This window comes from Betta splendens, chromosome 16 (genome assembly GCF_900634795.4).
Source record: "Betta splendens chromosome 16, fBetSpl5.4, whole genome shotgun sequence".
NCBI classification, from domain to species: Eukaryota; Metazoa; Chordata; class Actinopteri; order Anabantiformes; family Osphronemidae; genus Betta; species Betta splendens.
Window position 1 is genome coordinate 13,802,878 of NC_040896.2, and position 25,055 is coordinate 13,827,932.

At 43.0% G+C, this 25,055-nt stretch overlaps 3 protein-coding genes and 1 long non-coding RNA gene across 9 annotated transcripts in view; 3 read left to right on the top strand and 1 right to left on the bottom strand.

Annotated features, from left to right (window-relative positions):
• LOC114842547 (uncharacterized) overlaps window positions 1-1,118 on the bottom strand; it is a 93,203-nt gene extending 92,085 nt beyond the window's left edge. For all 5 annotated transcript variants that reach the window (XR_008692845.1, XR_008692844.1, XR_008692843.1 and 2 more), the window contains exons 1-2: window positions 978-1,118; window positions 367-481 (exon numbers count right to left, since the gene is read on the bottom strand). This is a non-coding gene — a long non-coding RNA (uncharacterized LOC114842547). The remainder of the gene's footprint in view (window positions 1-366; window positions 482-977) is intronic.
• A 375-nt stretch (window positions 1,119-1,493) lies between these two features.
• Window positions 1,494-10,777, top strand: dgat1b (diacylglycerol O-acyltransferase 1b). Its single transcript, XM_029128150.3, has 17 exons — window positions 1,494-1,708; window positions 2,146-2,233; window positions 2,659-2,699; window positions 2,911-2,996; window positions 4,949-5,001; window positions 5,425-5,530; window positions 7,513-7,641; window positions 7,903-7,962; window positions 8,071-8,174; window positions 8,282-8,320; window positions 8,457-8,498; window positions 8,584-8,628; window positions 8,844-8,956; window positions 9,253-9,318; window positions 9,599-9,686; window positions 9,824-9,886; window positions 9,990-10,777. Exons 1-17 carry the CDS (start codon window positions 1,494-1,496, stop codon window positions 10,137-10,139), a joined length of 1,488 nt encoding a protein of 495 aa, XP_028983983.1. The 3' UTR covers window positions 10,140-10,777.
• Window positions 10,778-12,246: 1,469 nt separating this feature from the next.
• On the top strand, window positions 12,247-17,118 carry LOC114842542 (G-protein coupled receptor 20-like). The gene is made up of 7 exons (XM_055503227.1): window positions 12,247-12,316; window positions 14,786-15,081; window positions 15,176-15,442; window positions 15,514-15,758; window positions 15,857-15,941; window positions 16,008-16,133; window positions 16,246-17,118. The coding sequence occupies exons 1-7, from the start codon at window positions 12,247-12,249 to the stop codon at window positions 16,420-16,422; spliced, it is 1,266 nt and encodes a 421-aa protein (XP_055359202.1). The 3' UTR covers window positions 16,423-17,118.
• A 269-nt stretch (window positions 17,119-17,387) lies between these two features.
• On the top strand, window positions 17,388-24,986 carry slc45a4b (solute carrier family 45 member 4b). 2 transcript variants are annotated; one of them, XM_029128145.3, is made up of 13 exons: window positions 17,388-17,557; window positions 18,715-18,953; window positions 19,928-20,116; window positions 20,201-20,380; window positions 20,496-21,136; window positions 21,216-21,362; window positions 21,467-21,715; window positions 21,855-21,974; window positions 22,088-22,187; window positions 22,316-22,396; window positions 22,531-22,661; window positions 22,743-22,811; window positions 23,056-24,986. In XM_029128145.3, exons 2-13 carry the CDS (start codon window positions 18,725-18,727, stop codon window positions 23,308-23,310), a joined length of 2,391 nt encoding a protein of 796 aa, XP_028983978.1. In that variant the 5' UTR covers window positions 17,388-17,557; window positions 18,715-18,724; the 3' UTR covers window positions 23,311-24,986. The 2 variants fall into 2 exon arrangements, with proteins under 2 accessions (XP_028983978.1, XP_028983979.1); XM_029128146.3 differs by having other exon boundaries at window positions 21,219-21,362.
• Window positions 24,987-25,055: the final 69 nt, after the last annotated feature.

The window sequence follows — 25,055 nt, forward strand, 5'->3', positions numbered from 1 at the left end:
CGTTATCAAAAATAACTTGATCTGCGGAGCATTAGGAGACTTACACGCAACAGAGTGGCTTCTGTGGTACACTTCAGGAAAGAGAAGGAAAAGGGCCCAAGTTTACTTTTGATTTCCGTCACTTACAAAACCATTTTCATTACCAAGTATGTAATATAAAAATAACAACCCAATAATATTTTTGGCACCTATTCATACTTGAATTACAATAAAAACATGTATATAATAATGGTACATGTTTGTTCTCAGCATCGGTTATTAAACAGATACCTTTAAAAAGTTGAGTTCAAAATGACACTCTAGAGCCCTCATGAGGCTAATAAAGAATAATAATATGGTGAAAGTTACTTTAAAAGGCTGACTCACCAGAAGGCTTCAAGCCTTGGACTCCCTCTACTGGTTCATATGGCAGGATCGTAGACAAGGCTGTGGGTATTCTACTGCTGATGTCTCTTCGGTGGATTCACAATCCCCATGCTCCCTGAGGAAAATACTGTAGTTTGTTAAACAGGCAAAATGTTATACAGCAACACAACTGTTTGTCTTACGATGCAAATCCTCACCAGCTTTTAATGTTTACAATCACCACAAAGAAAGATAGAAAAAGGCAGGGGGGTTATTCAACAGAGTTTAATACTGTCCATGCAGCTCATCCATAACATTAGGAGTTAAAACAATTACTTCATAAGTTTCCTATTGATTCCCAAAGTGTCCTGTGTAGCAGATGCAGACAGGCTCATTATTCTAAAACAACTTTGTAGCCAGAAGGGCTGATAGCCTTGGATCAATACCACTGATCACTTCTCACCTTCATATGCATAAACACACAGTACTGGAAGAGAAGGAAAGGACATTCCCATCCCATAAACACTTTCATATAGCCCCATATATCATTAACCCCATACTTCTATAAACTGCCATGGGGCCCTGGTGCTAGTTAGGACACATCCTGTGTCTATGACACCTCCAAAGCTCACCTCCTGTGTGACTTTATTGGTCTCTTATCTCCATGAGGAGGATGGTGCTTCAGTTCAATGACGTTGCTTATTCAAACCTCTCTTACAGCCCTGTTACTGTACAATTCACGTTGCTGCAGGTCCGGACTTAGTAGTTGCGTGATACTTATTTTGTTTTCACAAACTGATGTGCAGCAACAAGTGCTTTTTAATAAACACGTTCTGTAACTTTGTAGCCAGAAGGGCTGATAGCATTCAAGCTACATACTGTAACATGTGCTACGACCAGCACGCGCGACAGCTACATTGTAGCGCTGCTAAAAGGCCATTCGGAGCGTCGCCCCCGCTCGCGTGAGTGAACCCTCTGGGTGTGAGTCAGCTCCCGAGGCGGGCGCAGGAGGCGGCTCCAGCGCACTCCCACCTCCCAGTCGACCGTGCGGAAATCGGGTTGCCTCGCAGCCCTCCTCGCCTCCACGCCATGCCTGCGTGCCGAGCGTCGAGTCGCGGCTAAGTTTCCCCCGCAGGTCTCCTGTCAGCATGGACGCGGCCGGGCCCCTCGCGCTCAGGAGAAGGGCGACTTTCGCGGCGGGAATAAGTTTGCCGCCGCTGGACGAGAGGTCCGCGGCGGCGTTCGGGAGCCCGGGCGGCAGCACCGGGCCGGAGAACCGACGTGGCCGGGCGGTGGAGACGGTCCAGGCTAAGAGCAGGAGCGAGAAGAAGAAGGACAGGAATGACTTAAGCGACACGCTGAGGTGAGGCCGCAGAACTTACCGAACCGAGCGGTTCGGAGCCGGCTAATTCTTCCCGCGAACAATTCTTTAGTTGTCGTAACATGAAGTTAGCTAGTTCAAATAGACTTGTCAGGGAGGTTGAGCATTTCAGGGCCACGCGCGCGCTCGAGTCATTAACCAGGTGCGTAAATAAAGACGCTGGGGGTCGACGTGAAGGGGGGGTTGTTCTCATATGGGTCCAGGTTTCGTAATACTGTTATTTTATAGTCCACAAAGTTTAAATTAAGACTCTTTTAAGTTTAAGTTTGGGCTAATATGGGGATAGTACTTTTCTTTTTGTGTTTTTGTTTACTAAAGCTCACGGATGGAGGTCAGTGTAGATCTTTAAAAGACACTGCTGTCTGCTTTCCTCATATTCTCTAATATGATCGGTCCATCCATTTGTCGTATGTATGCAGCTGTCACAAGGCTCAGGAGTCCCTGCTGAGCTCAACCAGTGGTTACAACAACTACAGAGGAATCCTCAACTGGTGTGTAGTGATGCTGGTAAGACATCAGATTCTGTTTTACATCAGGCCTCCTGCTTAACAGACAGTGCAAATCAAAGTAGGTTTTCTATCAACCCCACTGAACCTCTGTCTGACATAAAGCCTTTCCCCTGGGTAATGCAATGTTACAATCCATTTATGAAGAATGAGAGAGCGGAGGAGGGAGCAGAGAACAATAGAATGAGGTGGATAAATATTGAAGGTGTGCACAAATATGGGAAGAAGTGATTGGAGAACCAGGAGAAAAAAAAGTGTGGGGGAGGGGAGAGGTGACATGGAAAGACAAGTTTGTTTCATTAACATGAAAGAAACTATGGGAAAGATACACAGTATAAACAGGGAGAAAGGGACAAGGATTATTGTGCGTCGAACAGAAACACGGTGCTACACAGTGACATCTTTAACTTGTGGTTTTTATTGCAGGTGCTGAGTAATGCTCGTCTCTTCTTAGAAAACCTGTTAAAGTAAGTTTGTCTTATTAAAAGCACAAATTTTACATGAATCATTTCTAATTCCTGCACTGTTTAAACATATCAGATATTCAAAACAATGAAGGAGTTTCAAATTATGAACTATTAACGCGTAAGCGTAATAGTTTCTGTAACAGTTATTGTATACTGAAGTGTTGTTTGTAATGAAGAAATTAGGTTTTAATTAGTTTTGTGTGTTTGTCAGGTATGGTGTACTGGTGGACCCTATTCAGGTGATTTCTTTGTTTCTGAAGGATCCCTACAGCTGGCCAGCAGCATGCCTGCTCATTGGTAAGTACTGTACCTTCTGCAGCTTTTGCAGTAAGCCAATAAACACATATCTTCGAAAGGAAACAATGATTTATAATAATAATTGTAACCGAATTCTAAGGCATGCTTTGTTTAAACACAGATTTAGGCGTATGCCATGTTCAAATTGCTAAGTAAAAGTATATATATTTTATATATATTTATTTATATGGTATTGCAGTGAAATTCTGCAGTGCTGCAGCTCACAGTGTCTCTGGAGGGACAATCACCTGCCCTATATACTTATACACACTGGCACTCTGCTGCAGGGAAAGGAAGAGAAAGAGGGATGAGGGATAAGTGAGGTGAAGATGTACAGGAAGGATTGAATGGAAAAGAAAATGTAGTGGATACACATGTATAGATGATTGAGGAGAGGGTTAAAAAGCAGAAATGAATAGAGACTGGCAGCTTGGAGAAGGGGGGGAGTGAAGGGCTGTGGCAGGTAGCGAGCTGATGAGCTGGAGGCGAATGGATGGAGTTCAGGTAAATGACTGCAGTGATGGTGGGCAATGCACAGGTGAGAGTGGGAGGGTGTGTACAGTATCACACACGGGGAAGAAGTGAAGTCCCAGAGCTTATGTGGTGCGTCTAGAGTTACTGCAGCAGTTCACGCCCCCTCCCACATACATTTACCCCACACAGAGTAAATAAGTACAGCGTGTACACTTTGTGATAGCCTGTCTGCAAAGTAGTGCATTTGGAAGGTTTTACATAAAGGCCACTGGCCTGTGAAAGACCACACAAAAATAGATTCCATAAAAACGCTGTGTTTTTCCAGCACATTATGTTTACAGCTCTCTAACTTCACCTCAAAGCTACTCGATACAGTACATACCTGATGGAAGGTGTGTTTAGCAGGTGCTGTTTGGTTTCGTTGTCTCACTTCGTTGCACAAGTGGACTCAGTAGCCCATGATGAACAGGCCTGTCTCCACTAGAGCTATGCTATGATTTTCTTGTCATCCCTGTTGTTCAGATGGTTGATGTGTGATGGACATATTTTCAGCAAATTCAGGGAGGGATTCGTGCTTCGTCTAACTAACTGAACATTATGCCATTAGGCAGCTTTCACTTGTGTGTAGTGCACATTGTTGGTCACTGTCACATGAAACAGAGCTGCCTGTAAGGAATTACTGTAACTCTTTCTTACATGATAAAATCATGAAAAAGCCCGTGACTGGACATGAAAAATCGATTTGGAACGGCAGCACACACAAATCTCTGACCCTTCACGCATCTGTTGACTCTAAAGTAAGCATGTGAAAGCAAAGATGCGGGTCTTCAAACCAAACAGCTGCTGCAGCTATGTGATGTGAATGTGGCTGAGTTTAGTCTTGTCACAGTAATCTACAGGCCTTAAGATTCTTTAGGTTCACTCAGCCGTGAGGTTCTCTGACGATCCTTATGAAACCTAAAAAGGGGCAAGATCTACATAAAACATCTAAATTGCATCTCACATAAAACTCACTAATCTGATTACTGGCCACAATTATTTTGTTATTAAGTTAATAACTGGGCTTGAGAAATATAATTGAAATTCGAACTGCTGCTGGCTCAAGAATAACCCAAGAATGGTAAAGTGTGGATATTTATCTAATTATCAAACAAACAGTTTTATTCATCTAATTATAACATATCAACAGTATTGATCCACCTCTCACAATTAGGCAAAACTGATGCAATTACTACTTGGCTCATACATTTCCTGTCTCAACTGACACGTTCCCTATTAGTAATGTGACACAATGCTTTAACTTCCATTTTATGAGTCAGCAGGTGACAGTTTTAGTCTACAATCCCGGCAGAAATGGGGAATTTGAGCTGAGATGTTTTCCCTTTCCGAGACTTGGTGCAACTGGGACCTGTAGTAGACAAACGGAACATCAACTGTTTTCCATGAAGTGACACAGATCTCTGGTTGTGTTTTGACAGTGTCCAATGTGTTCATTCTGGTGGCTCTCTACACAGAAAGGCAGCTGTCGAAGGTGAGTGGAGAAACCCTCCAGGCACTGAAACGTTGGAGCGCTGTGGATTTGAACCGAACTGTTGAATTCAGAGCACTCCCGCGTCCCAGGAGGGATTATTTTTCTAAAACTGTTGTCTGAAACTAGCTGACTAGCTGACCCTGCCCGACCGCATCCACAAATGTTAAATGGGAGAATTAGTTTCACCATCTGCATTTAGGGCACATTCAGTTATGCTCTGCCTGTTTGGTGTGAATATAAAAGATCATGAGTTGTTTAAAGCTTTACTAGGCCACCGTAGCCAACCATGTAGCCCTGAGGACAGTAAACATGTGTCTAATGCTTGAAATGTACTTATGAATAAGTTTTTGTCATATTTATTACTTTTCTTAAAAAATATATAGATCTAAAAATAGATCTTTGCTTTTTTCTTTTACTACCCAGGGTACATTCAGTGAACGTGTGGGATTTCTGGTCCATTGTATTAACATGGCAGTCATGCTAACTTTCCCTGCTGCAGTGGTCCTCTTGGTCCCTTCTACAACCCCAGGTAAAATATTGTGCAAAGACATACAGGTTTGCTGACCAGTAGCATCTAACAAGCTATTATCTGTTGTGGTAGTTTGCAGCGTGGCCACATGTATAAAATGGAACGCTGCGTAATTGAAACGGTTAAAAGGACATTTCACATCCTTGCCCTTGAGAGAAACAGCCGACCAGTTTGATAGCGCAGTAAAAGACATCCCTCATGCGGCGTAATAATTGTAATCAGCTAGTGGTAATGGACCAGTTGGTCATGACTGGATTATTTCCAGCTGGCTTTGAGGAGAGCAGAGCAGGGACCTACTGTAGGTAAGAGTAGAGATTAGGTCGTCCAAGGGTCACGTTCTGTCTTCGAGGCAGTTCACTTATGATATATTGTCACTACATGGTCCAAACTGTATTTGTCACCTAAATAGCCTCTGTTTCCTGTTCAAGTAATTAAAAAGGCTCAGATCTCTAGTGGGATGCCTTAGCCAACCTGTTATCCTCATTACCTGTGGCCCGCACCGTTTTGTAAAGAGTGACTCCAGGTTTTATGCTCTGCCTATGTGTGCTTAACGCAAAGCAATGTTTCACTGCCAAGGTCACATTGGAAATTAATCCACAAACGTCCCCCATGTGCAGCACGTCGCGCCCGCTTCCACATTATGTTTAGCTCGGATACTTTCAGCTGGACCATCAGGCAGGCACGCAGTGAGTTTCTGGTGTCGTTTGCCACATGTTTTAGTGCTAATTTAGTTCAAAACACTGTTAATTCTGCGCTCCTCTGCAGTTATTGTATCCTCCCCTCTCATCGCTTGTCTCGCTGGGAGGTGAAGTGGTGAAGGTGTCAGTCCATCTGTTTGTCTGTTGTCCTTTCTGCGCTGCTGTTCACGCAGGAAGGTCAATGACAGGGGGCAGATGTGTGTGTAAAAGGAGCTACTGTATTAACTGGACGCTCCTTATTCAACTGCTGTTCATCCGTTACACTAGGGATATCGCAAACATCCGTCATTAGGCCTTTTTTAAATTGCATCGACTTCCTTTTGGGGAATGCTGTATTGATGAGGCCAGTTGGGAACGGTTCCCCACTGCCATCTCCCACTATCATTTTATGGTTTCTACTGCCTCTGACATCCAGAAGTGTTTTACAAGAAGTCATAAAACACACTGTCACACTCTGCTTATGCAGGCAGTATTCAGCCACGCCGGGAGATATTAAACTATTCAGCTGTTTCATTCAACTTCATTTCTTGCAGTTTCTTGTATTCATCACACAATAAAATTGATGAGGATCAACAAGTAAAATACTGTATGTTGAAAATGAATCGTTAAACGGGCAAATGGACTTCAAGCAAACAAACACTTTGACCTATTTTGGTACATTTGCATACAGCACAGCAGCTGAACTAAAAGAAGCAGAGAGCAGAATGATTAAGGAAGGTGCTGCTTGTCATGTTCATCATCAGCCTTGGGTAATTACCCATAGTGCATACGCATAAAAGCTGGAATTGTCTCGGTTGGTGTTTGTGAGAGTGGGACAAGTTTGAACTTTTTGCCATGATCAAAAATGCATCTTACTGCAACAACATGAAGCCTGTTGGTTTGAATTGGTAAATCAACACACTGAGAAAATACACATCAATTCCACAGTGACAGTGGAGCATTGTGAGTCTGTGATCACTATCTGCTGTGGCTGTGCAAGAGCTGCACTGAGCCAGAGGGACAGATGGTTAATGGATATGATCTGCTGTGGTTTGATGCCAGGTGTGCTGACCTCCACCTCACCCTGTTGGCACAACAGGCACTTTCTATTTGGGTGTGTGCATGTGTGTTGTGCAGTGCAGTGTTCAGGGTGATCCGTTTCTACCATATGGTGACCATTGATAAAGCAAAGGGCTCAGTTGGCTCGTGTTTGCACTGGTTTCAGCATGTGCATCATTCTTACAATATTCTCATGCTTATAATGTTCAATATTAATGGGTAAATCTCTCTCTCTCTTTCTCTCAGTTGGTGGTGTGTTCGTCGTTGGTACATACAGCGTTCTCTTCCTAAAGATGTACTCGTATAAGGATGTCAACCTGTGGTGCAGGGAGTTGAGTACCATCAAGGCCAAGAAGCTGGCCCGCTCCTTGTCCTGTAAGACACACACACACACACACACACACACACACACACACACACACATACACACACACACACAGACTCAACACAAGCTAGCTACTGTAAAAGCTTTAAGTGCTCAAATTGATCTGGAGCGGTCCATCTTGTTCTTGCTCATGCTGTTACAGTGACATCTAATGGCAAACTCTTCATACTACAGTCACTAGTTGAACAAGAAGAGGTGCAGCCGTAAATTGTTGCGCTCTCCTCACACGTGTGTGTTATTTCTGCCTACAGGTCCGTCTCCACAGCAGTTCAGTGGGAAGGTGTGCTATCCTGGTAATCTCACCATCAGAGGTACTGCAGTGCAACTGTTCAGGTTCAGCTCATTTTTATTCATGCCCGACAGATATCTTGATTATTCTGAGCTTCTGATTTTATGAAGTGTCTTGTGTGTGCCCGCAGACATGTACTACTTTGTCTTGGCTCCAACTCTGTGCTACGAGCTCAACTTCCCTCGCTCTCCGAAGATTCGCATGAGTTTCCTTCTGAGGAGACTGTTTGAGATGGTGAGATAGTCACCAACACATCTGCGTATATTTACCATTTACTGCTAATGACTGTCCAATTAATGTGAAAATAATGAAGAAAGCTGTCACTGTGTCTGTCTCCACAGCTGTTCTTTATTCAGCTGTTGGTTTGTCTTACACAACAGGTACAGTGTTTTAAATTATTTATTTTCTTTGAATTCTCTCATACTCTTACACTGAAATTAAATTCCTGATCAACAAGATGTTATAGATGTCGACCCAATAAAGTGAAATACGTATTTTTTCCTTTCTCTCATTCAGTGGATGATTCCCATCATTCAAAGCTCCATGAAACCACTTGAGGTAAATGAGTCTGAATGACACATACTGTAGGGTCATGGAATGCTGGTTTCATCCATTCACCACTCTCTCGTCTGCTCTACTGTAGGACATGGATCTGTCTAGGATGACCGAGAGACTCCTGAGATTAGCTGTGAGTAAAAACACAACAAAAGAATTATCATCAATTATTTTTTTACTCCACCTCTGCTGTATTTCCAAAAACACACTTATTATTTTTTTACTCCACCTCTGCTGTATTTCCAAAAAGACACACTTACACAATTTTTTCAGATTGTTTTCTATCTTGCCATATACATGCGTCATAATGAGACTAGACAGAAAAGCTCATTTGGATTTTTTCCCCAGGTTCCTAATCACTTGCTGTGGCTGATGTTTTTCTACTCGTTCTTCCACTCGTCTCTGAACTTCACCGCTGAGCTGCTCCGCTTTGGAGACAGACAGTTTTACAAGGACTGGTGGTAAGTGTGTGTCAGCGTTGTTTATGAGGCGCGGCGGACAGTTTTTCAGTCTATGCAGTTCATAGTCACTACATGCACTGGCCTTAGTGCGTGTTCATGTGAATGGATTTGCTCATGTACAGTATGTGAGCATATACGCAGGATGGCTTCCCTTCTAATATAATAACTTTTCCTTTTACTCCTGACAATACAATTTTCACACTTTGTCAAATTCATCTATATTGATCAAACTGCCTTAGATCCATTATTTAGACCCTGTAATTCCTCAACACTCTATTTGCTGACTCCACTTTCAGGAATTCGGAGACGGTGACATATTTCTGGCAGAACTGGAACATTCCTGTACACAAGTGGTGTCTACGGTGAGTTACTCTCACACTAACACTAAAATTTATTGATCTGAACACATTGGGACAGAAGCTTGTTTGATGCAGAGAGGAAAAACTGAACAAGGCATTCATCTTCCTGTGTGAGAGCAAGTGGAAGAGTCGTGATAAATCTCCAGCGTTCTCCACATGCACCAACATAACATCAGGAGCAAACTTGGAGAACAAATGCATAAAAACGGTTTAACTAAGCTAACCTAGTTGTCGAGTTGCTTCTTCTAAACTGAATAATTTACTTTCTGGTTTACTTGACCAGCCACTTTTACAAGCCACTGCTGAGGAAGGGATTTAGTAAAATGGTCAGCCAGTCAGCTGTCTTCTTCCTGTCAGCTTTCTTCCATGAGGTAAGCCGCACTCTCTCCCGACACATTCAGTCTACGGTGATGTCAGAATTGTTAAATGCTAAACATTCTTGTGCAGATGTTCAGATTATAATTTATGGACAGTGGATATTATGCTTAGTAATGGTTTTGTTCTCCAGTATCTGGTGAGTGTACCTCTCAGGATGTTCAGGCTTTGGTCTTTCTTGGGCATGATGGCACAGGTATTATTATTTACTTACTGTAGAGTTTTCGCTTATTTTATTTGACTGAAATTAGGCCCACACTCATTTATTAACTATTACCTATTTGTAATTTTTTCCCCAGATTCCACTAGCATGGTTTGTTGGTCGCTTTCTGCGAGGTAACTACGGCAACGCTGCAGTGTGGATGTCCATTATCATTGGTCAGCCTTTCGCCATCCTGATGTACGTCCATGACTACTACGTCCGGAACTACAGACATGACGCTGACTAATGCCTGTACACACACGAATGCAAAGGCGTTCACGCTGCTTGCATCTTCCTCTGACAATAAACAAATAAGTAGCGTCACAGTGTAGGAGACGCATCTATCGCATTACGATCGTAGCATGTTTACATTGGAGGCACTGACCTTTGGGCCTCCTGCTGTGAAAACGATGGGATTTCGACCGTATGCATTTTAAAAGCAGCTAGTGTTGAGACACTACTGTACAGTAACTTAGCGAGGTGTGGAATGGAGCTCAGGTGATTTTTCTTCCTGTTTTATCATTTCTACTGTATAATGGTCAGTTTGCTGAGATTATAGTTTAATGGATCAAGTGTCTTGCTGGAAGCTTGTGGCCTTAAACTGTTTTTACTGCATAGCCTGAATGTGTGCGTCTTGGTGGCAGATTTTAATTAATGTACAGTACAGGTTTCGATTAGTCTTTTACTTAATGTTCGTGGGGTTTTCGTACCTGATTTTCCATTTTAAGTCACCACATCAGCATTTTGTATGTTTGTGTCCTGCTGTAGTCGCACTGAACTGCAGCCAAGGTCCGATGCTGTACCTGATTATAGGATGTGTCCAAATACCACTTGTGCCTAAAAGTAAAGACTCAGAGTTTCATATAAAGCTTTATTTCAGTATGACATGAATGTGGTGTTGTTTATTATAGTCAAACATTCATACTCTGATGATGCCCTAGGCAGAAATTGTATCAAGAAGAACCAGCTCTGAGGGAAAGTTGTTGAAGAGCACAGGGGGTATGTGTGTTATTAGGCATAGAGAATAAATCTGCTCTTGCTGTATCCAGCTCCAGGGGGATCATCTGGAGCTGATTTAAATCTAGATCTCAACTCTTTGTTTCTGCTGGTTTTGGTCAAACCACAAAGGTCAAAGCCAAATTGTGACAATTAAAACACTCCTTCGTTAAAAAAATACTCCATTCTCCCTCAAATCCCCATTACTGCCCCAGTACTGTACTGTATTTTTACATATAGTTTCATGTACTAATCTGAGTCCAAACAAGTGTCAGTAATTCTCTTAAACTGCAGTATTCAGTCACACACGTTCCCCCACACTAGTAAATGGCTTTGTATCCTACGTAGTCGTTGATATTTATCATGTTTACGCACCTCATGGAGGAAGTTGCACAACGCTGCTACACGGCATCTCATCCAAGGGCACATAACTGTATGTGTATGCATGCTTGCAGATTTGTCACCCAGAGATGTGAAGACAGGACTGCGAACCTGTATTTTGTCACGTTGACAGTGAATTAAACAGTAAGTCTGAGGCAAATCGTGAAGTTTTTGCAGGCGTGTATGTACGTGCTCTGTGAATGTGACATTTTCTTAAACATTCAGCGCCGGGGATTAGGGTGTAGATGGAGACGTGGCTTTTACAGGATACATGCCACAATATCAGCCCAGAGCATTATGGTTTACATCTATTCATTTTTTCAAATTCCCAGAGGAACTAAGTTTGTCTATTTATTGTTAAAGTTTAGAAAATACTACTGCGTCACAACAGGAGTGGATAATAATTTATTCTATGTGGTCCAAACCCTTGACACAGCATCGTGTAGTATAACACTAACTCATGTTCAAGTAACAGGTGCAAAGGTAAAGTCTCGCTCTATTGAAGTGGCGAGTTCACGAGAACGGGTTTAGGACAGTTTTTGAACAGTTGTTCTAAAGTTCTTTTACCTCATGCTGGAGAAAGTGATCCAGTGCCAAGAATGAGCTTTTGCTGTGGGACAGCCCTAATCCTCCAGCTCCACTTCGCCGCTCATGTTTGACAAATAAACCATGAGAGGACGTCGGGAATGCACAACCATCATTACCTCTCATATGTCATCAGTATTCACGCATTGGTCCGTTTATAACACACACACACACACACTCGTTTGCTTTTTTCTCATTTGCTCTATCTCTCCTCCTTCCTTTCTTTCCGTGTCCTGCTCCATGTCCTCATGCTGGTCCTCAGCAACAGGTTGATCCATGTCTGGTCTCATGACATCTGTATCCGGAGCTTTCCAAGACGCCCTGACAGCTGTGAATGATGGAGATTCTCTAGACAGGAAACCAGGAGAAGCAAACCTGTCTCATTTTCCAAGATGGATGAAATAAGTCCAGCGAGGAGGAAAGACACAGACTGTACCTCAGCTTTCACTAACACAATTACTGGTACATTTTGTGTGTATGTTACAGTTATTGATTCCACAAAATAATGTGTTATTCTTACGGCATTATTTATAGTAATCAAGATCAAATCTCCCCTGAAATTGTGGTGTTTGGTTTATTCTAATGTCTAGTCTTAGTGTAGCAACATCATTATCCATGTTCAACAATTACATTATTAAAAAAATAATAGACTAACAAAGTGAATGCAAGCACATGAACATTTGAACATTTGAATGGTGTGAATGTAAATGTTAATTAGTTTGCATAAATAAATGAGCCTAATGTAGCTTATATGTAAATATCTAAGGTATGTTAATGAGATAATCTTTAATAAAGGGGTCACTTTTCATGTGTTCAGGGTTTGAACATATACTGCTGCACTGGTGTCTGCATGCTGTACATGGTCATGCATGCGAGTGTCACAGCAGAATATAAACACATACTAAGACTTCCTGTCTGAAGAAGATTTAGAGCGAGAGGTAGGGAAGCAGAGAGACAGAGTCACTAAGCGAGGCTCCAAAAATGATGCTAAAAGGGGGAGAGGAGAAGAAGAAGGAGGCTGGCTGACGTTTAACTACAGAGGGAAGCTGAATGATCCAAGGGCGTCTGAGGAATCCAGAGACAGAGCAATGCACTGAAAAACAGCTGAGACAGAATGTCAGAAGTGACAAGGATGCACAGCTCTGTAGTAGAATGTTGATTACTACAGCCAGCTGAAGGGGATGAGTCTCCATAAAATAGAATGAAATTCTTAGTGAAGTGAGTTCAGAGATAATACGAAGACTCAAAGGTCACGTCCGAATGTGGAAAAGGTCCAGCATCACCCGGGCAGACTGGATTACAACCAATACAAGGACATTTAAACTGCATCAAGACACTTGTTTAAGGCGTTGATCTGACTTGGCTCCTAGAGGTAAGTTTGATTAGCTGCTACGTACGAAACAGCACATGGTGATAAAATATCTGTCTCCCAAGTCAGATTTGCCGCTGTTGGATCGTGTGAGCTGTAGTTCTTGCTTAGATTTCTCTCTCCTTCCTCATATGCTGCATATGTCTTTCTCACAGGCCCAGGCAGGTCCCACGCTGCAGGAATTATTTGGGTTGTGTTATTTATGATCTGTCTCTGGGCCCAGTGCCCTCTCCACAGCCATTGCATCACCACCGGCTTTGATGTAGGATGAGGAAAAGCAACACCAGGATAGAGTGTTGCATCAGATTAAAAGATGTCATCAAATGTAATGAATTATTTCAAATGCAAGAAATTCAAAGTGGTGACATCTAGTGTATATTTAGACATCTAGATTGTTTGATTATTATATCATCATAATAGCATTATAGTGGTCCGATCAATTTGTTGATTCGAACATCTTCATAATGCACCTTTTATTGTTTTATTCTGATTTTGTTACTCAAACCTGATATTGCTGGACATTTTTAGAACACATTATGAACAGGTTTTCCTCTACACCTTTAGCTGAAGAACTATAGGGACAAGTGTTTTTAGGTATTAGCAAATTTACTCATTGCCACTAAACACGGACCACGGATAAAGATGAGCATACCTTTACTTTAACCCTGAATAATCGAGAATAAACCAAATTAAAAAGCGACTCATAGTGACAGGGCTCCCTGAAGATCATCCCTAATGTCTAAACATCTGAATACGTTGAACACATGTAGTAAGTGGTTTAACACACAATTTCCCCGGAGCAAATCTCATAACGCTCGTTAGTGCTGTTAATGATGATGAACTAGCTCCACTAAGCTGATTAATATCAGGGGATGTTACTGTGAAAACAGCCATTTGTTTTCTTCAGTAGCCCTAATGTTCTACAGTCGGACTCGTCTCCCTAATGCAGATGAATCACATTATTCACAGCTAGGAATTTGTATTGCAATTATTCTCATTAGACTAGAAATACACTAAGGTCTGTCAGTCTGTCTGTCTGTCTGTCTGTCTGTCTGTCTGTCTGTCTGTCTGTCTGTCTGTCTGTCTGTCTGTCTGTCTGTCTGTCTGTCTGTCTGTCTGTAACCACCAATTCAATATATGAAAGAACACAAGAGATAAAACTGTAAACATCCCAGAAAAACTCACCCATTTTCACTGTGTTTATCTCTAATTATGAGAAGAATGTGTTTTGTTTGCTGAAAATAAATAAACTAATCCAGGCCTTGACTGAGACCAGGAGCACAGAATGACTCTTTGTGCTGCTGGTCCCATTTAATTTGGCTCCAATAACAGTGGCTGGAACCAAACAGGATCTATGTTTTTGCGCAGTGACTAGTGTGAAAGAATACACAAATACGTATGTACAAGAATCCAAGAGTTAAAACCTAAAAATCAGCTGGAAATGCAGCATTCTACTGAGGTCATACAACTAAACAGACACCAGCACTGGTTATTTGTGCATTTGAGGGCGCTGCTTCAGAATTAGCCAAATATTTAGACAATATGACCAAGGAAAAAATCAGAACGCGTTTTCCATCAAACCCTGCTCTATTCTTGCTCATCTCGTCCGACAGCCTCTGCCTCATCTGCACTATTATTATCTACGAGCAGCATCATCATCATCATGGACTTCAACGGCACCGGGTCCCGGGTTTGTGTCAACGCTTCGTATCCCGTCCCGCCTGTCGTATCCAGCCCCACTAACAGCAGCGGCAGGGAAGCATACCTTCAGAGACTGGCTCACTTAGACGAAGGCCTCTACAACGACTTCTACGGTCTCTGGATCGCGCTCATGGTCATCAACTCTCTCATTTTCCTGGTAGGATGCTGTTTGTCCTCAGGCCTTTAGTTTTAAATACTTACAGTACATACATTCTTGTGTACGACTCACCCCGTCCTCCGCTCTGTTGCAGGTGGGCACGGTGCTCAACCTAGTTGCTCTGTATGTGTTCTGCTTCCGCACCAAGCAGAAGACCACCTCCGTGATCTACACCATCAACCTGGCAGTGACTGACCTCCTGGTGAACCTGTCCCTGCCCAGCCGCATCCTGCTCTACTACAGCGGCGGCGCCTGCCTCACCTGCTCCTACCTGCACATCTTCAGCTACTTCGTCAACATGTACTGCAGCATCTTGTTCCTGACCTGCATCTGTGTGGACCGTTACCTTGCCATCGTGCAAGTGGGTTGTTCATGCTTTTGGTTCGGCACCAGAAGGTGTTGGGCTTTTCCTAAACGGTGCGTGTCCTGCAGGTCGAAGCGTCGCGGCGGTGGAGGAACTCCGGAGTGGCCAAGTGCGTGTGCGTCTCCGTCTGGCTCTTCGCCATCGTGGTCACCTACTCCTTCCTCTCCACCGCGTTCCAGCACACGGGCTGCTGCGTCTCCAAGCTCCTCTTTCTCACCATGACCGAGTTCTTCCTACCTCTCGTTATCATCGTGGTCTTCACCTTGAGGATCATGTGGGCCCTGGCCGACCGTCGTCTGATGCAGCAGAGCAGGTATGAACCCAGTCGCCGTGACAACGACGCCACGATGTCGGTGGAAGCTGTCATCCAACCGTTTATCGCATTCATCACTGACACCTGTGCTTCCTCAGGGAGAGGAGAAGAAGAGCCGTGCAGCTGCTGACCACAGTGCTGATCATCTTCACTGTGTGCTTCACGCCCTTCCACATCAGACAGGTGAGTGAGTCACATGAAAAACATCTAAAATCATTATTAAGTTTAAGCTGTTGTATTGTGTTATAGGTGGTGGTTTACTTCCATCCTGATATGCCCCATCACGTCATTGTCTACCACCTGACTGTCACTCTCAGCAGTTTGAATAGCTGCCTGGATCCTGTCGTCTACTGCTTTGTTACAAACAATTTCCAGGTAGCCCTTGACTGCTTCTACTCTCCGCGCCACCGTCTGTCCATCCATCATTAATTTGTCCACTTATTGCCTCACTGATTCATGAATAATTTACTGTTCGCTCCCTCCCCAGGCCACCATGAGACATCTCTTCCGTCGTGCAGAGCCCGAACACACCAGCGGTGATATCATCAGCATGCAGCGCAGCTCCAAGGCCTCAGGGGCAGCTGCCAATGCCATCACTAACAATGTGATCACGATGACTAAGATTCCCACTTCACTGCAGGGAGGGAAGAACCATATAGTGTAAATGCATTTCCACGTGGATTGAGGAGGAGCGAAAGTTACAGCAAGGTCACAGTTGCCCGGGGACGCGGCGCTAAGTCTGGACTCTGCAACGCGCTGAGCAGTGACAGCAGCATTCTGAGTGCTAAGAAGTCGGGGTGGACCGCAAAGATGCTGTAACACAGCATGATCTGTTATTTACTACTTGAATAAATTACATTGACAAGAAACAGTCTGAAGCTTCACATCATCATCCCGTCGATAAGCTTCCTGTTAGTTTGGACGGCTGACGTTTTGACTGAAGGCAATCCCCTGAAATGCAACTTCATCGGTTTTTAGCTGTATGACTGGGCTTCCTGCTGACAAACCCTCTTTTTCAGTTTAAATGAGGAATTCTGGAGAGACAGGTTGATCAGAACAACGCCTCCCAACACGACTAACATAAAAATACTGTCTTGGGTAGGATGGTCAGACTACAGTGTTACACATACTGTCCCACTATGTCCTCTGTTGTGAAATGACGCTTTGGGCAGCAGAGGGCAACGTTACACTCACTACTGACGACTGTTACAAGCAGAAACACAAAGATATTGCATCACTCAACTCTCGTTGCACGGACAACTGAAAGCGGTTGCAGAGTGAATGTTCTGTTCTGTGTTGTTTGTTATAAGGTTGTATTTTAAGTGCCGATACTTAAAATATAATTAATTTATACTTCATCAGCAGTTTAGGATAATAATAATAATATTTATGTGCTTGGGTCAAGATAAAGAGGAAGATTGATTAATAGTTGCATTAAATACTTTTACTGATTTATATAATTTCCGTTTATATATTCAATTCACGCATAGCTATGTAAAATGAATGTTAATGACTGTGTTGTAGTGTTATTTATGTTATTTTATTACTGCTGGATTGACAAATTATTGACTCCGCTTTTATAAAGTGACGACACGCTGACGTCACACACGAGGACCCGAGTCCACGCCCCGCTTTGTTACTGTGGAAACCAATGAGGGTGATGAGCGTAGTAAAGCAGATGGGCACCGTTAGGTTAGCTGCGCTGCTAAAGTCAAACCAAGAGTTCCGCCGCCAGGTTCTGGACACTTTAAACAGTAGCGGACAGGTTCTACGTCACCTTGAGCGGAGCAGCATCTCAGGTGGGTCCAACGCGTCTGTCTCCATTTGTAGGGGCTCGACCTCGCTTCCGGCTAGTTAGCTGCCCGCTGCATCGGCGTTAGCCCACCGCTCCGCCGCCTCGAACCTGCGAGCGACCACGTCAGCTGGTGGCCCGCTCCCCAGAGCCGCACTGGTGCCGGGACGGTGCTCGTGCTGTAGTGACGTATGAAGGCTGGAGCGTAAAGGTTCCTGTGATTTACACGCACGTTCAGATGAGTTTTTGCCCGTTCATCTGTGAATACGCAGACACAGGAGTGTGGGAGCTTTACTTTAGTTTAAACATTGACCCAACAGGTCCAAGCTTTCACTGTCCTTTACTGTATGTGAGGACAGACAGGCATTACAGTGTACATATACAGCTAGTGCCATCTCATAGCATAGCATGTAACTGCTGCAGTTGCCTGCTCTAGAGGGAAACCACGTGTTGTAGCTGATGTTAATTTACGCAACACCTCAGGTGTTGTAAAACCTCATGATTTCTTCAAGCTTTTGTTCCAGGGAGTTTAGTGGTACAAAGGTTAGAATGCAGGTGGAGTCGCTGGCTGAATCTGCACACATTTGAGGCCCTGATACAATACTAAATGTTCAAGGCACCTTCTCTGTTTCCCTTTAAGTAGGTCATATGTCGCCTCAATCATAAAGTCTTAGTACTGTGTAATAGCAAACAGGCATGTTGAGACAAAGTCGGCCCCTGATACCACTCTCTGGCTGTATCCTACTGTCTAACCGTGGCTTCTTTACTGCAGGTTGTGTAACTGGGTGGGTTTTGAACTGAATTGGCCCTAACGGCTTCCATTTGTTATTACTGTATGAACACTTCCCACACTTACAGGTTATCTGCATAAAACACCGGAGCAGATTCAACATAGCTACTGGAACCCATCAATCATCTGTCACAACCTTTTCCCTACAACTCCTCCTCCATAACTCTCTGCTCTTCCTGCATTTTAGGTATCAGTCTTATAATGGTGATTATTCTTCAGCTTTGAACTCAAAGCTGACAAGCAGAGATGTTCACTAATATTTCAAAATACACTTTACCACTTACACAAACAAGAAACAAAATGGAAATTTACACCACGTTTTAGTTGTTCGTACCATACATACCATACATCTGATCCAATGTGTTTCTCTATAGTTGAACTATAATGGGAAGACAGACTGAGATCATAGAAGCTTCAGACCTTCCAGAGAAAGAAAAAACAATGAAAGAAGAAACGGAGAGTGGAAGCGAGAGTGCGACAGAGGTAGAGGAGGATGGCAGAGTTGCACAGATCCCACTGCATCGCTGGGTGATGCACGGCTCAGTGATGTTTGGACGAGAGTTCTGCTACGCGATGGAAACAGCCCTGGTCACACCAGTGCTGCTTCAAATAGGTAGGTAGACAGTGGAGCTATGTCACAGTACCATAGCTATTTAAATATATACATATACCTTAGATAATTGGAGTTATACCAAGGTATATGTCACAGAAACCAATCATAAGCATACAGGCCTAGTAATGTGAAGTACTGATGAGTAGAGTTAAAGTAATTTAACCCCTAAAGTACACAGAGGTGGGGTTCTGTTTGTATTACAATAAACTGTTTTAATAAGAGAATATTTACACTAGCTGGTGTGTGAAACAGTGGGTTTACTCTGTCAGTGTTCAACTTAGTGTCAGTTCAGTTAATAAAAAAAGTCATAAGGTTTAACAACCTAGATTAAATACTTTCAGTAGTAATATAGAAAACACGTAGTATGACTGAAAGGTAAATAAAGAAGGAAGGACAGAGAGGCAGTAGCAAAACCACAGAAGAAAGGAGATAAAAACGGATGGCGTGTGAGTGGATATAGAGAAGAGGTGTGACTTCTTTTCATGTGATTACAACTATGCTAACTTTCCATCCCATAAGAAGGGGAGGAATTTTACTTTTAGAGCATAAATCACTTCTTCTGCATTGCTGAGCAGGCTGGTTCTCATGGGAACAGCGTTAGCCAGGCAGCTCCTGCTGTCCTCCGTCCTTAAGTCAGCAACTGTTCTCACTTCATCACTTCAGGAATAATGGTTGCTTTCTGTCTCTATGTCTCCTGTCTGTTATGTTACAAAGTCTGTACAGTTTTTGAAAATCTTAAAATCTTTTAAAACAGCGAGGAAAAGCACGGAGACTCAGAAGTGCTGTGTTAGAAATTCTTGTCATACCTATCCAGAAAAATGCCTTTGTTTTAGTTCTGCTCTGGCGGCAAATCTGACATCTAAACACATAGTTCCCATTTTTCCCACTGTGGAAACACAAGTTGCACGACACAGGAGGAAACTGGATTGACTTCAGTGTAAAAACCCAATCAATGTGTTTGTGTTTGTTTATAGGTCTTCCTGAGCAGTATTACAGTTTAACCTGGTTCCTCAGTCCCATCCTGGGCCTCCTCCTCACGCCTGTGATTGGCTCAGCCAGTGACCGTTGTACTCTGCGCTGGGGCCGGAGAAGACCCTTCATTCTGGCTTTGTGTGTAGGCGTACTATTAGGAGTGGCGCTGTTTTTAAATGGATCACTGATAGGTGAGTACAGGGTTTAGGGCACAACTTGACTAACTGTTGGAGTAATAACGATTGTTGAACCCATATTTTGTGATGATCTTTCAGGCCTTTCACTTGGTGATAGTCCAGACAGGCAGTCCATCGGGATTGTCCTCACTGTCATTGGGGTGGTGGTGCTCGACTTCTGTGCTGATGCCTCTGAGGGACCAATCAGAGCTTATCTTCTTGACGTTGCCGACACTGAAGAGCAAGATATTGCTTTAAATATTCATGCTTTCTCAGCAGGTAAGTCATTCTTTAAACCAGTTTCATCCTTCAGTCCAACAGTATTCTCTGAATGTGGACCTGCGAACTCAGTCTTGGTGCTGTCATTGATGTGAGTATCTGTGTCTGTCTCTAGGTCTGGGTGGAGCAGTGGGCTACATGCTGGGAGGTTTAGATTGGACTAACACAGCTCTGGGGCGAGCATTTAAATCACAGGAACAGGTGCTCTTCCTGTTTGCAGGGATCATCTTCATTCTATCCGTCACACTGCACATGTTTAGTCTCCCTGAGCGAAGATTCACACCATCCAGCCGACTAAAAGCCACAGGAAGTGGGGAGTCCACCAGCCAGTTGTCTCTTAGACCTACTTACCAATCACCACCTTTACTTGATGTGGTTGCAGAGGAGGAAGAGTCTTCTCAAGACCTGACCCAAGAGAACCCCCTATCACATACTGAGGAAGGGGAATTGGACTTTCTTCCTGTGGAGCGAGTCAGAAGTAAAAGTGATTCAGTCTTAGCTATGCCAGATGCTACAGTGAAGTTGGATCCAGACCTCAACCCTGAGGCACAAGTCTTCCTACCAGAGGTTGATCCCTTTTTACCAGATACTCCTGGAGATCTAGAAGATGATTTCAAGCCTTCAGAGCAGAGTATTCATTTGTTGTCTCCACCTGGTGGACCAGCCACCCTCCCAGTCGTAGAGCCTTTGAATCCAGTTCTAACCAAGCTGAAGGAAGAAACAAACGGTCATAATTCTGGCTCACATCAGACACAGGTGAGGTTTTCTGCTCCTCCCATGTGTCAGTGCTGTTAGAGACATGCTCCCTGTCTTCAACTTCTCTGTCCTGTCCCAGCAGGTCAAGCAGGCTGCCAATGGCTGGAATGCTTGCTTCTTCTCTTCTGCCCATTGTAATCCTGCAAAAGGTCATGTGTACACCAAACCCGGGAACTTCACCTCTGTCACATCAGCATGGCCACACAGACACACTTTTTACAGACAAGTAATGGCATTGCATTTTTTAAATAATTTATAAGAATTAACATTGGCTTGCCAGTGTAGCCCATTTTGCATATATGAAAAAGCTGATTGTTTCTTTCTCTCCAGCCCTCATTTACGTTTTCATACTATGGACGAGTGGGGTCTCAGCGCTATCGGCTACGACGGAATTTTCCATCAGGCCTTCGGCCACTTACCGCCTCCCGCAGCCTAAATAATCTTAGTGACCTTAAGTGGCATGCAGAGAGGAGGAAGCTGCAGCTTTCAGCTAGAAGTCTGTCATCTGAGGGCTCCAGCAGTGATGAAGGCCTAGACAGGGGTACAACAGTTCGCCTGCTCTGGTTATCTATGTTTAAGGTGATATACTGTAGTATAAAAGTACTGTTCTTTTTTCCTCCTTTATCTACTTTTACAGTAAAGTGAATTTTGTGGAAGCTCTTCTAAATTTTCCCTGCTGAATATGTTTTTCTTTCTTTATTTATTTTGTCCTTGACAGATGCCCAGTCAGCTCTGGAGATTGTGCGTGTGTCATCTTCTCACCTGGTTTTCCATTATATCTGAAGCTGTGTTTTACACTGATTTCATGGGTCAAGTGATTTTTCACGGAGACCCCACGGTACACAATAGAAACACACAAAGACGCACCCACGAGAGGGGCCCTGACCAAGAAACACTTTTACACACCATCATTCATCAGTTTAAATGATGCAGTTATTCCACTTCTTTCAGGCCACAAACAATTCCACTGAGCTTCAGAATTATCACAGAGGCGTACAGATGGGCTGCTGGGGGCTGGTTGTTTATGCTGCTACTGCTGCTGCCTGCTCGGGTAATTGATTCTAGATTAGCATTTAGTTAACTAGTGCATTAATACAGCAAGTGCTGACTGAAGTATAACCTCCTTTGCTTTTATCCAAACAAACCTTATACCTATAAATGATGCTTTTCTCCACCCAGCAATCCTTCAGAAGTACCTGGAAAACTTTGATCTGAGCATTAGGGTCATCTACATCGTTGGAACTCTGGGATTCTCAATAGGTCAGCTTCTGTACTATACATAAAAAATACATGACTGACAGTTGTGCAGTGTACCTGCAGTGTAGAGTCTACACATGATTAGTGCCTAAAGAGGCATTTGTTAATAATCACCTATGATCTACCTCTTATTTTAGGAACTGCATTTATGGCAATCTTCCCAAATGTTTATGTTGCTATGGTGATGATCAGCAGCATGGGCATTATATCTATGAGTATTTCCTATTGCCCATATGCATTACTTGGACAGTACCATGAAATTAAAGAGGTACGTACAGACATAAATAGAGACTTGTTAGGACAAATATCTATAACTGGAGTCTAAATCAGTCCTCTCTTGTTTTGTCAGTACATCCACCACAGTCCAGGAAACAGTCGAAGAGGTTTTGGAATTGACTGTGCGATTTTAACCTGCCAGGTGAGCACCGAGACTTTTTTACAGACTCAAACGCATACAGGTATGTGCCTTTGTTCTAACATCACCCATCCAGGTAACATCCTGTGATTCTGGTATCTAGTGATTCTGGTACCTCTGAACACTCATTCACATCATAATTTCTACAAATTTGTCTGATTCAGATTCTGTTAATGCTGTGATGGAAATTAGTATCATGACAGTTTCTGCTGTTCTGGCAGATCACAGTATTTTGTTTTGCTTCTAGGTTTATATCAGCCAGATCCTGGTTGCATCGGCTCTGGGAGCTGTAGTGGAGGCGGTTGGCACCGTACGTGTTATTCCCTTGGTGGCCTCTGGGGGGTCCTTCCTTGGCTTCCTCACTGCCTGTTTCCTTGTCATTTACCCTGATGTGGAGCCAAGCAGCTCAGCGGAGCAGAGCCTGGAGGATTCAGACCAAAATGGAGAAAGGACCAGTGACAAGAGACTGGATATGCTTAACCTCGCAGACCAAGATGGTTGAGGAAGACACATAACAACTCTGTTGCTTTAGCACAACAACAGGAATATTGGCTTAGGCTTATGCTACTCAGGCCCAAGATAATGTGGTAAGGATTATACAATTTATCTAATTTCCAGATGTGCCTCTGAAAGAAAGGTCAGGAAACCTGGGTGGGATGGATGTGTTAGCACAGATCTGAAGAAAACACAGTCTTGTTGTGTTAGACCTGTTGCTGTTTCAAACATAATACGAGTAAATGCAGGCCATTGTACAAAAAGCCATATTACAGTCAGTATTGCATGGGTAGCACACAGAGCACGTTGTCTGCCTTCTGAACTGTCAGTGATTCTGCAAAATGTGCTTTACACACCACACAACACAAAGGAGGCCATACTCTCATCTCATTCCAACATACACACTATACATTTTTTCATAATGTATTTATAAAAGTGAAAACCAGGGCATGATGCTTTTGACAGATGACCAATTCTAATTGCACAGAACTACTTCACGCTGTGAATTGTATTTTAATGAGGTCTTTAGAATTTAACCTCTACTAGTGGTGGCTTTCAGTGTGACTGTACTGGAGGTTAGAATGGCGATTAATCCCCTCTACTTTGCTACATTTATCATATACTCTGCAGTTTTTGTCACTGGCAAACAAATTGTTTTTATTGTACTTAGCAGGCACAGGCTTGTTTAACTCAGGGTAAACTGTCACTCAGCGACCCATTTTGCCGATTCATAAAAATCATAAAAAAGATTCATAAAAATCATCAAATCAAACTTTATTTATATACCCCCAAAACACAACACAGTGTTGACCGCGTTGTCAGAATAATACAATAGGTTTATTATGAACTTAAAGTTCACATCACATATTAGCTCTTTTGCCTTTGAGAACAGAGGAAAAAAGGGGTTGACAGAATAATATAAAATAATGCAATGTTTATATATATTTTGAAGGCTTTGGCTGAGTGACTGTATGTGATGTGATCAACTGTGATTTCAGAATGCAGCTAGACCTTTTTTAAAAGCACCTTTTAATAATACTTTAGTGCCAGTGTGAGTAGGACAGTTGTCAGTGTGTCTGTGGTGTAATCAACCTCTCACCCAAATGATGCCAGCTGGGACAGGCTGCAGCTTCCACACGACCCTCACTGTGTGAAGATAAAGCCGCTCAAGCGACGCATGAGTGAATTTTGTTACTGTAAGTAATCAAACAAAACATTATTGGTTATATTTTAGAGTTTATGTTAATAAAAAATTAAATTTTAGTAGACACCAAGTGGTGGAGCAAAGCATCTTTGTCTTAATAAAGAGTATTTAGTTATTTTAGTTCAGTTTGCTGAACCCTACATTTATCTAAACCAAATAACCAGTTATGAGTTATCTCTCAACTGTGACCAGAATAAGAGTTTACTGTTGTGCAACAGCTCCCTGATTGTTTGTTTATACAGTTGTTAAAACGTTCGGGTTTGAAAATAAATCAAGTGATGGTCGGTTTTATAAGCTCGTCCCGGACCTTTATACAATTAAATATTGTATTTTTGTACAGATGATTAAAAAACTAAGGTAAATACACTTTTATATGTATCTGTGTTTTTATTAGTCGTCCCGTCAGACACAAGAAGACTTTGTGGTTGCAGGATTTGAAGGAAGGTGAACACGTTTGTGGCGCACGCTAAGATAAACACTCGATCTGTTTCTATCCACATACTGTCGCTTTTCAGTAAGAGTATGAATGAGTGTTCTTCCTGAGAGCA

Bases quoted from the DNA above. Each gene is read 5' to 3' on its own strand.
- dgat1b (XM_029128150.3), top strand. From the start codon at position 1,494: ATGGACGCGGCCGGGCCCCTCGCGCTCAGGAGAAGGGCGACTTTCGCG. The intron at 9,319-9,598 runs GTGAGTTACTCT...TTACTTGACCAG, and splicing joins GTACACAAGTGGTGTCTACG to CCACTTTTACAAGCCACTGC. The intron at 9,887-9,989 runs GTATTATTATTT...TTTTTTCCCCAG, and splicing joins TCTTGGGCATGATGGCACAG to ATTCCACTAGCATGGTTTGT.
- LOC114842542 (XM_055503227.1), top strand. From the start codon at position 12,247: ATGGATGAAATAAGTCCAGCGAGGAGGAAAGACACAGACTGTACCTCA. The intron at 15,443-15,513 runs GTGGGTTGTTCA...CGTGTCCTGCAG, and splicing joins GTTACCTTGCCATCGTGCAA to GTCGAAGCGTCGCGGCGGTG. The intron at 15,942-16,007 runs GTGAGTGAGTCA...ATTGTGTTATAG, and splicing joins CGCCCTTCCACATCAGACAG to GTGGTGGTTTACTTCCATCC.
- slc45a4b (XM_029128145.3), top strand. From the start codon at position 18,725: ATGGGAAGACAGACTGAGATCATAGAAGCTTCAGACCTTCCAGAGAAA. The intron at 21,716-21,854 runs GTGATATACTGT...TGTCCTTGACAG, and splicing joins TCTGGTTATCTATGTTTAAG to ATGCCCAGTCAGCTCTGGAG. The intron at 21,975-22,087 runs GTACACAATAGA...CACTTCTTTCAG, and splicing joins TTTTTCACGGAGACCCCACG to GCCACAAACAATTCCACTGA.